Source organism: Strongylocentrotus purpuratus, unplaced genomic scaffold (genome assembly GCF_000002235.5).
Source record: "Strongylocentrotus purpuratus isolate Spur 01 unplaced genomic scaffold, Spur_5.0 spur5_scaffold_1, whole genome shotgun sequence".
Lineage (NCBI taxonomy): Eukaryota > Metazoa > Echinodermata > Echinoidea > Camarodonta > Strongylocentrotidae > Strongylocentrotus > Strongylocentrotus purpuratus.
Window position 1 is genome coordinate 2,624,195 of NW_022145594.1, and position 11,193 is coordinate 2,635,387.

The 11,193-nt window shown below is 42.7% G+C and overlaps 1 protein-coding gene across 1 annotated transcript; it reads right to left on the minus strand.

Annotated features, from left to right (window-relative positions):
• Positions 1-300: 300 nt before the first annotated feature.
• On the minus strand, positions 301-10,734 carry LOC100888664 (zinc finger protein 585A). The gene is made up of 5 exons (XM_030977493.1): positions 10,641-10,734; positions 6,193-6,495; positions 4,214-4,710; positions 3,316-3,565; positions 301-2,525 (listed from the first exon to the last, which is right to left on the minus strand). The coding sequence occupies exons 2-5, from the start codon at positions 6,461-6,463 to the stop codon at positions 340-342; spliced, it is 3,204 nt and encodes a 1,067-aa protein (XP_030833353.1). The 5' UTR covers positions 6,464-6,495; positions 10,641-10,734; the 3' UTR covers positions 301-339.
• Positions 10,735-11,193: the final 459 nt, after the last annotated feature.

Below are 11,193 nucleotides of genomic sequence, written 5' to 3' on the forward strand. Positions count from 1 at the left end.
CAAGACATTGATCTACATTTGCCACACTCAACCCAGGTGAGGTAAATGGGGACCTGGTAGGATTATTCCTTAAAATGCACTGTGCGCCAATTACGGCTGCCGGAGCTAAAGCTAGGGTAATAATTTCCAAAGCCCTTTGGAAGCGCATAGATATGTTATTTCATAACGTATTATGCGCTATACAAGAACTGAATATATATTATTATAAACCACAATAACAAATTTTGTATTTGTAGATATTTCAAGAGGTGAAGTGGTCTAGTGGATTCATCACTGGACTTTGGAATGTGGATCACATGGTTTGTGGTTCAAGTCTTAAATCATGCAGATGGCTTTGTTTCATGTTTGTGTGTTGGTTGCAATGGCCGAGATTGCTGCTGCCTGTTCCATATTCTCCTTCGTGTGCATGACGATATGATCGGTGAGTCTGTGAGGTAGGGGAAATGCTTTGCCGCATTGTCGACAAACGTACGGCTTCTCACCAGTATGGATACGCATATGAACATCTCTAGCGTGTTTGTCCTTAAAAGCCTTCCCACAGGACAGACACACAAAGGGTCGGATACCCTTGTGCCGCCTCTCATGAACCTTGTGATCTTTACCGGCCAGAAACTTCTTGCCACAGAAGGAGCAGATGAACTTCTTCTCCCTGTTGCTGTGGACACGTGACTTGTGTTTGTTCATGAGCTTACGTGTGCCAAACCCACGCTCGCAGACATCACACTTGTGAGGTTTCTCACCGGTGTGTTCCTTCTGGTGGTTATCAAGTGCGCTTTCAGAGGCAAAGGATCGGGTGCAAAGGGCGCACTTGAAAGGTCGGTTCTTGGTATGCTTCTGGACATGAACCAACAGCTGGCTTTCCATGTCAAAGCCTTTCTGACAGAAGCTGCAGGTGAATTTGCTGCCGCCGAGGTGGACCTTGTACTCGTGGCGCTTGAGAACGTGGCGATAGACGAACCTTCGAGGACAAAGCTTGCACTTGAAAGGGCGGGGACGATTGTAATAGTCCATGGGTTTCCCGAGCATGTCGATCTGTTCGACCTTGTCCTGGTCCTCTGCTGGGTTGGTTCCATTCTGTTCAATCTGGCTTACCTGCGATGTCTCCTGTATCTGGGTACCTCCTCTTGTCAATGGCTCAATACCATGATGCTGCCTCAGATGATCATGCAAGAAGCTGTATCTGATGAATGTCTTACCGCAGATATAGCATCGAGTCGACCCTAGAACGTTGCTCTGTGCATCCTTTGATGCCACATTGGTTCCTGTTGGAAGAACAGCAACCTTTCTTTTGGTTCCTCCCTTCTTCAAGTCACTGGGATGTGGTTCAATGCCATGTACTTCTTGAAGATGTGCATTAAAGGCTGTTGGTGTTGTGAAACTCTGTACACAAAGATCACATTCAAAATCACCAGGCCCTTGTCCTTTGGCACCACTGAGCTGGTACTGAGCTTCAAACACTTTCCCATGTTTCTCCTTCTGGTGTCTCGTCAAGCTCTTCTCATTGACGTAAGTCTTGTTACAATCTGTACACGTCCAAGGGGAAAGCGTAGAGTTGAGGGCGCTTGGCTTGTCGGGGGAGGCAGCACCATGTTTCACACGTTTATGTCGCATTACAAATTGTTTCTGTGTGTACATCAGCCCACACACATCACATCCATATGGAGCTTTATCGTGATTCTTGACATGTGTTTTGAGAGAGTTTTCGTCAGAGCAATTAAACCCACACTTGGTGCACTTGTGTTTGTCACTTTTTGTCTGACCGGGTTGTCCTTTTCCATTGGAGGTACTGTGCCGTTCCTTAAGATGAAGCAAAAGAGCGTTCTTTTGTTCATAAAGACATCCACACTCAGGGCACCCAAAGGGATACAGCTTGTGTCCTTTCATATGGCTCTGAAACTCCTTCGGACCTGCACAGGAGTAGCCACAAGTCTTGCAAAAATTCTTACCAGAAGCGTGCCTCCGTACCCGCAACTTAATCTTCAACCGTTTTTCACCACCAGCACCTTTCGAGTCCACTGCATGCTCCGCCTTCTTGTGCCCGGTCAAAGCCTTCCGCGAATTGCAGACCTGCCCACATTCATTACATCCAAAGGGTGCTTTCTTGTGACCCAGTATGTGATTCGCTAGGGACGACTTGTTGGGGCAAACGAAGCCGCAATTCTGGCAAGGGAAGTAATCCGATTGGTCATCGTCCTCCTCTTCTCCTGCATCTTCTCCGAGGGCCAGATTCTGGTGGAACTTCTCATGCATGATCAGAGGTCCTTGGCTCTGGAACTGCTTTCCACAAGTGCCGCAGGTGAATCTTCCACCCTCAGAGACTTCTCTGGCATCTCCCTCTCCCTCATAGACTGAAGTAACTCTTTCATCTCTCTCTTGAGAAGGCTCTTTGTCATCTCTGATCTGTTGTATCTCTACATCAATGTCGGATCGCTTCTCTTTGTGGTGGAATAGCTTGATGTGACGCAGGAGACTCTTGGAGTTGCTGCAATGGCATGGGCAGAAGCTGCACTCAAAACCTTTGGATTCTGTATGCAGAAAAAGCAGAGGACAAAAAACAAAGATATATATATATATATATATGTATGAAAAGAATAAAGCATTTGCAAAACTTGTCTTTTTCATAGGTAACACACAGAAAGCAAACTGAAAATCAGCATCATCATCATGATAAACTGAACAGTTTCCAAGAGAAGCTAAGGCCTGATGCAAGCGAACCAAGAAAACAAAAAAAACTAAGAAGAAAATAAAACTCTGTGGCAAATTGGGGGATGGAAATGGCACTAGAAAGAAATCATTCTACTTCAATTTCATTCTTCCAAGTCCTATAAAAATGTATACATCTTGAAGTTTGAGGAGAAAATCATGCCCTACTTATGCAATGTTATGAAGTTACATATTAATGAATCTAGTGAATTGCTGAATTGGTTATCAGTTTCAAGTAGTGGACAATAGACATCACATGAAAAGTAAACTTCTTGTAATTTTGAGTGGTATTTTGTTTGTTGTCATGGTGTATATGTTCACTTACTGTACATTAGAGCCTTTTGTTCATGACAGGCGTGTGTGTGTGTGTGTGTGTGTATTGGGTTTTTACAGATGTGTATCAATCAGATATGATTATTTATGTCTGGGGTTGACCTTTAAACATCACCAACCAAAAGATGTGACTCAGTTTCGAACCTGCGTCCTTGGCTGAATCAGTTTGTAACTGCCTTGCTAGCTGGATTACAGGTGCGAGCCACAATGCCCAGTTTAACCCATCCAGCAATAAAGGATTAGATAACCCAAAAAAGATGGTTAATATTTATCTTTTACCTGGGTTATACTTGAGATTGTCCAGACCACTCTTGAAGCCACAGCCCTCCCTGTACTCCTCACTGTAGAACACTTTGAACTCTTGACCAGGTTGAATCTCCTTGATGGTAGTGAAGTAGATACGGCCGTTGTACTGGTCAGCCTCGGCAGTCAGTTCACTCAGATGCTGTGCAGATCTTACCATGGTGGTCCAGGCTTTCTCACCCTTCACGGGGCTCAGGAAACCAACTACCCTGCCCTCTAGAGTCAGCTGAAGGAAAGGCAAGAGATAAAGAGAAAGATGAGGTCTGGCAACGGTCAAAAGAAATTGTTAGATATTTCATGTAATGACTGTCAATTTTATTAAAGGTAAAGACCAGTATTGGAAACGCCCCAATTTCAAAAAATGAAATGGAAGCTCTTATTACCAATCATGTGAAAATATGTTTTGACTAATACATGATGATAACAAATTTGCCGGGAAACCGCCTACTAATTGATATATTTGGTAAATTAGTTTATCTATTGGACTATGAGAGATAAACGCACGTGTTGAGCACTTGTGTGTAGTCCCATATACATCTTTCTGTGTACAGTGCTTGTAACTTTACGAAGACTGGGCTAAATTTCTTTTCATTTTGATGATTCCAGAACTTTGCAGTACACACCAATACTTATATGCTAGATGATCAACCTTTTCTGATCGATTCCACAACGTTTCTTTCACAATGCAATCGCATGACCATAACTGGTCCTTATCTTTAATACCACTACTACTACTACTACAGTGTACTACCATTACCACTACTTCTACCACTACTACTACTACTACCCCTACAACTACCACTACCACTACTACTACCATGAAGTATCTTCTGTGCATGCACTTCCCAGATCCCTTGTGGTAACCAAGACCTACCTCCCAAGACAAGACGTTATTGAAGTGAATAGGGCCCTTGCCAAATGCTCCCTTGAAAGGACCAAAGCGCACCCCTGCAGGGAGTGTCCGATCTGCAACCACGCAGACAGTTTTCTGCCCGAGCTTCCTGTATGCCAGCCCTTCTGGTAGAGGGCCACCCAGAGGGGCTTCCTCCGGTTCACTGGTGGTATCAGCAGCTTCTACCGGTGCCTCTGCTTGTTCAGATGGTGCAAGGCTAGGTGCTGAGCTAGTTTGTAGTGGTCCTGATTGCTCTCCTGCTGGTACCATGTGTGGTTGATGGGTGACGGTGCTTGGCGCAGTTGTATCCTGCCTGGGTCTGATATGCACCATGCTCGTTGTTAGTGGTGTTTGGTGACTGCCTGGTCGTGCCCCTGATGTTTGAATATGCCCAGCATTGGTTGGTGTTGTGTACCTTACAGGGTGATTGCGTGCTAAATCATTCTGCATCTGGAGAAGTGTTGTATGAACGTCCTGATCTGAGCATGGAAATCAAACAACAAAATTAATTAATCTTATTAACTCATATCCTGCCATGAGACTGCTAGCGCGCTATTGTTATAGTGCTCTGTGCACGCAAGCGCTATCGATTGACTGCCACGTTCATGCTAGCGAGCCACCGCTACTCTGCTTTGTGCATGCTAGCAAGCATATGTAATAACAGTCATTGTTCTTCATGCCCATTGCACCGTGCTGATTGCTTTTGCAGCGCTATTGAAAGTACCATCGCGTACATCAGATTATCGGCTTTGGATTACGCGTCTTTGTATACAACAGTCAGATTGGATTTTCTCGAGTAATTTAGCGATTTGTTTTTTGAAAAGATTTAAATAACACGCACTTGAACCAACCCTTATATTAACTTGGCACACAGGAGATTTCTGGCTGGCACAATAGGGATTAGCACTGTGGCACTGGGTGCATTGTATGGGTGGCAGCTTAAGAGTTAAATCGCTTTTCACATAGATGAAGGCACCAGCAAACGCAACGGTACTTGTTGCTTAATTCAGTTATTGGTGAAAAAGTTACAGAGACGAAATCTCTCACTATTACAGAAATAGTTCAGAAATTTTCTTCCGCGGAACCATTTCTTTATACATGCTGAAGGTATCTCTAATTTTATTATCCTCAATTTCAATTTGAAGTGTGTACATTCACTGTACAGTACAAGTACCGTTATCCGTTGCCATCCTCTTTCATGAACTATTTTGAGTTTTTATATTTCATTTAGAAATTTCAAACAACTTATTTAAAAAATCCAAGCCTTGAGAACAATCTGCAGTCATAACGAATGACACGTGGCATTTTTTCAGCTGGAGGCGTGCAGCATCCTAAAAGTTTTTAGATTTCAATGGATTTCCTTACTCAAATTATAATATCTAGATATCCTCCTGAACATGAATTTGGCACATAAAACTTAAGCTTACATCCGCTCCCAGTCTCAGCCTTATTTGCCTACGCTGCAGTAAAAAAAAGGTCTTTCTGATTGGCTATCGCTGGCTGCCATTCGCTCAACGTTATTATACATATGATGCAAACTAATAGGCAAGGTTCATATATTTACTCATCTATTCATTTCATCTTGTTTTAGGAGGGTTTATAAGGAATTCCTTCACCATGAAAAATGCTGTTGTACTTGGAGGCACTGCATAAAGAAATCAACAGATAAAATACTTGGATGCAGTATATTAAAAATTGTTTATGCTGCCATTCATTTTTAAAGGCTGAATCCAGAGCAGAATACACAGGACTTTTACAACAAATTGCATTATTGCCAAACATTTGGGGTTCTAGCATATCAGGTACTATATGTACCCATTTACACCAAGGTAGAGAGTGGCAGATGTGGATTAATGACTTGACAAAGAACATGAGTGCCGGGGTGGGATTTGAACCCTCAACCCATTGATAAAAAGTCACCATAACACCTCCACTTTGGCAATGGCCGGTTGACTACTCACCTGATACAGTCACCATGGTAACAACGTTTTCATTCCTGGCCACCTCCCCAAGTTGTGACGAATCAACGGGTGCATGCCCACTGCCAATCCCGACCCTGAACTCAGGGGGCAGCATACCTGCGGTGTAGGGTATCTGGGATGGCTGGTGCAGTGGTATGGATTGCTGGTATACGCCATGCTGTGAGTGTGCTGTGGTAGGGTGCATGTACTCAGTGACTGGGTGCTGGTGCTGGCTTGGGTTGCCTGGCTGGTTCATGTAGTTGTAGTCCATGACTCTCCTGGCATGACATCAACTCCCAATAGCTAAGGTAAGAAAAGAAATGAAAAGCAGTTGAAGGAGAATGACAAAATTCTGTACTGAAAACATTTTCCCACAGTTTTTAATCACTTATTAAATAAATGAATGTATTTATAAGGCAAACTATTTGTGTTGGCTTCATTGAAAACTAGCTAGTAGTAGTAGCTGTTAGCTACAAATCTACATTTACAGTATTTCTTTAAAGTAATTTATTTGTACAACATTATATCTCCGTTTTGCCGAAAGGGTGGGTAGCGTCGCGTCACGTTAACTTTAACGCGACCATCCGTCAAAAGCCGAAAGGGTGCGTTGACTAGTCTTCCACATCAGTCATTTATAATACAATTAAAGGAATAGAAATTTAAGTTGTTTAAATTCAAATAATCAAAATAGAAACAGATTAAAATTTTTAAAAAACTAGTTTTTTACGACTGATGTGGAAGAATCCCTGATGTCGCGATCATGGCAATGGACAATGTCAATCATCAATGGCCATTAAACCAACATCAACAAAAACAATGACCACTTGACTTGACAGTGAGACGATCATCTCAATGTGAGACTGAGAGGGGTGTGGAGTCGAGTCTGATCTCTCTTGTGCCTGCCATGCCGCGGACATACAAAATAAGTTATCAGAAAAAAGGTCAGGGAAATGACGCCACGTAATGGGACTGTGCGCAAAGCTCGTTCGCACCGTTTAATACTTTTTGTGTATTAAAAACTGTTTAGTCTAGACGACCTCTATTGATCATGTAGAAAAACCCAGGCCCCCCACTCAGTGTTATTTAGGGTACGCATATATGCATGTTCCCTCCTTTTGAAAACACCCCCCTAATTCTGTTGTGTAAAGTCAACACGGGCTGGATTTTTGTGTACATGTACTATGGGCCGGACTCTGATAGGTGAAAAGTACCCCTTTACCGGACATTTTGGGAACATGCATGGTATCCCTCCATTCACGGAGTGGACGGGGGGGGGGGGGGGGGGGGGGGGAGAAAAACTACAGAAACCGCCGCTGATTTTCCTCCGTCATGTCTCGTTACGATTGAATATGTGTTTTTGATTTTACATGGAGATTTAGCGTGTGTGCGGTGCCAAAAAAAAAATGCACACAATGAAAACGAAGTGGCTGATCAGAAAATTTGGCGCTTCATTGAATTATTATAGAAAGAAGAAGATTTGTTGTACCGTTCTTGACTCTTAAAGAGAAGGTTGAGTTCTGGGAAGAGGTGAAAAATAATTTGTGAGCATTATCATTGTTAAAATGCAAGTGTGGAAGAACATCAGATAAAACATGTTCCCTGAAAAGCATGGCTCTTCAAATGCCTTCATATTCTAAATATGTCATGTAACATCATAAAAATCAGGACGGATTTTTACGCCACGTGTTCGTGTAGTCCCATCTTTCTGTGTACATTGACACACCAATACTTACATGTATAATCCACCGTTTCTGGTCGATTCCACACCCTTTCTTTCACAATGCAATCGGAGGACCAGAACTCACCTTTATCTTTAATCCTTGTTTGAATTTACATGTAGTTACCCGAAAAAATGTTAACCTCCGATTTCTTTAGCTGATATTATAGAAAAGTGAAACTTCGAGAAAATACAAGTATTAGTCTCTCTCTTAGAAGTCGTCACAGCGGATAAAAGGCACAGTTCATAGGGGAAAAATACTTGTCAGCCGACCGACATTTAACATCTCACTGACTTCAAACTTCTGCATTGATATAGTAGTAACTAGGGTAGTGGCTCCGGTGTGCGGCCGATCGGCGGGAACTGCCGATTCTATTTTTATGCAAATACTCACAGAATACTTCAATACCCTCAATATAGAGTCCATATACTTACTTATTAAATAGAAGTAACAAATAACCTAACTGACCCACAGCGTGGTCTGCATTGACCACGTTTCGAAATGCTTCGTGTTCCCCGGTTTGCGGGCACGCATTACCCGGTTTGCGGCACGCGTACGTCACAAAGCTTTATGCGCTACGTCACGATCAAAGCATATACCAAATTACTACAGGTAACCCAAATTCTCATGTTTATCTGTTGCTACAGTAAATTTGTCAAGTTTTAAACAATTTCACCTTTTCCTCGAATGGATCATCCCATACGGGGGTACGTACTACTAGAAACTATCGGGTCATAGCGGGTACACACATCAGCACACATACCATCATACACGATCCCGCATGTTATGTGTGTATGGACACCCCTGGCCGCAAACCAGAAAAACACGCAATTACATGCCGGTTTCTGGCCACCCCATGCAACTGGCCATGCGGTGGCACAATCAAAATATCTGCGATAGGAGACAGACCACAGCCATCATACTTCCACAAAAACATCAAATTTCACCTCCAATCGGACAAATATCGGACAAATATCGGACAAATAGAGCTACAATATTGATCTAGTCATGCCTCGATCTCTTAACTTAAAAGTTAGCACCTGCTGGAATTTTCATCGGCGACTAGTGCCGTAGATTTCCGACATCGCCGACGGATACTCTACCAACAGGAGCATCTGCTACAGACGTTTTTGGCAAAGCAGAACCCACAGTACGTAGGTTTCAATTATTATTGAGTCATAGAGTAAAGGAGCCGGTAATCGGCCAGCTCCAGTTTTCGGCCGATTGGTTGGATGCAAGGTAAAATCACTCTAAAATACATCGCATAATACCATAACACATATCCCACACATACCATACCATGCCAGTGTCACTGAAGAACCACATTTGCAATGGAAAATATATCCTAAAATATCACATTTTAGCGATGTAATCGCCGGTCCCGCTACCCAAATCTGAAAAATCGAGTATCTTACGCGTGTCTGTAAGAAATATGGGTACCATAAAATGAGCTTTATTTCAAGTATTTTTCAGATTTAGAGCCCGATTTTGTGCTAGTCGCAAGCTCAAAAGTATCTCATCGCATGTATTAAATCAATGCAGCCGCACACCGCGACGCACACACGATATCTCTGTCTAATTCAGATTCCAACTTCCGATCACCGCTGTGCCTGTCTTCGACCAGGCGAGCACCAGGTAGCTCTGGCGTGGGATACCTGCTCCGCACGCTTGTGCTGTACATCAGCGCGGAAACGCACGGCGCGCGCGAGCGCTTCCTATTGACTTTGTACATGCGGCCGTAAACTGAAACGCTCGGCCGATAACTGGCTCCAAAACAGTGAAAATTGAAATGAATATTGTCATGGCAATTCGTGATTTTTTTCTGGGATTCTTTTTTTGTTTAAATAATAATAATATTTGCTTCATGATTTGAACAAGAAATGATAATAAATAGGAAGTAAAGAGTCCTAAAAATAGGATTTTGTCTTAAGTGGCCGAAAACGGGCTCCTTTACTCTATTTATTTTATTTTGAAGACCGATACCCCTGGCCGCAAACCGGGCTATGCCGCAAACCGGAGACTCTACTCTAGATCTAGTACACGAGGATTGAGCAAGAATACCGACACAGCAACATATATGCGTGTCTTTCTTGCTCCCTCGACGAGACGACTCCACCCAACAACCCTCCTCTCTCTTTTATTCCCACCTTCCTCTCTCAGGCTCTTCTCTTTCATCCCCCGTTTTTGTGTTTTCCCTTTTCTCTTTTCTCATTTTCTTTCTTTTCCTTTCTTTCCTCTCCTCCTTCCTTTTCTTTTTATTTCTTTCTTTCTTCTCTTCTCTTTTTCCTCTTCCTTTTCTCTTTTCTTTTCTTCCCATAATATCCCTCTTTTCTTTTTTCCCCTCTCCCCTTTTCTCTTTTTCCCCGACGGCAGCATAATTTTACTGACGATCTCCTAACAGGAGGGGGGGGGGTGGGGTGTCGCATCCCCCTCCCCACCGCCCCCCCCCCCCTCCTTTGGAGACGCCCCTGGGTCTAGGTCGTCTCAACAGTTTCAATTTTATTTATACACAGCTAGCCAGGCTAGGATAGCAGCTACACTGTACATGTAGAGTCTATGTCATGATGTGTGGCTAAGTACAGGGCACAGCGCTGATCATGCTGATTATTGTACGGACAAAGTGGGTTTCGTTTTCAAAGAAAACGCTCAAACAGAATCTCAAAGCTAATCATAGCGACATGTAACATAATCAATACAGAATACACTTTATATATTTTGAGTCTTACTCACATGAAGTAGCGTCACAAATGTAAACAATCGCAGGGTTTTGGTCAAGAAATTATCTCCAGGTCAAGGAATCTCCAGATTAGTGGCGCTCATTGAAACTGGCGACCAATAATGAGGAGGCTATAGTGTCTCCAAATCGTACAATCGGAAAGGAAGAAAAAAAATTGCACATCGCAGCTGACGGTAACGGCCACAACTTGAGTAAAATAATATATTTGGATTTTTTAACAACACAAATTGATAACATTTAATCAAATAATGGCCTACATCAATTTAAAGCTGAGATCTTACTCTTTTCTCTATCATAGGTCACATGCTGAGTTGCAAAAAAAAAATGTACAGCAAATACTGACTGCAACACACTATTAGGCTTTGGAGGGCCCAAGAGTGCAGCGTTTAGACAAATAAAAATGCAAAAAAAATCTTCTGGCTCGGGAGCTATATGCTCCCTCGCATAATATCCTTCAAAATGTACAAGTAAATATTGTAAAAAAAGAGAAGTGAGAAAAGTATATTGTTTGTTTTCATACTATAGTTTTGCTAATTAAGGAATATA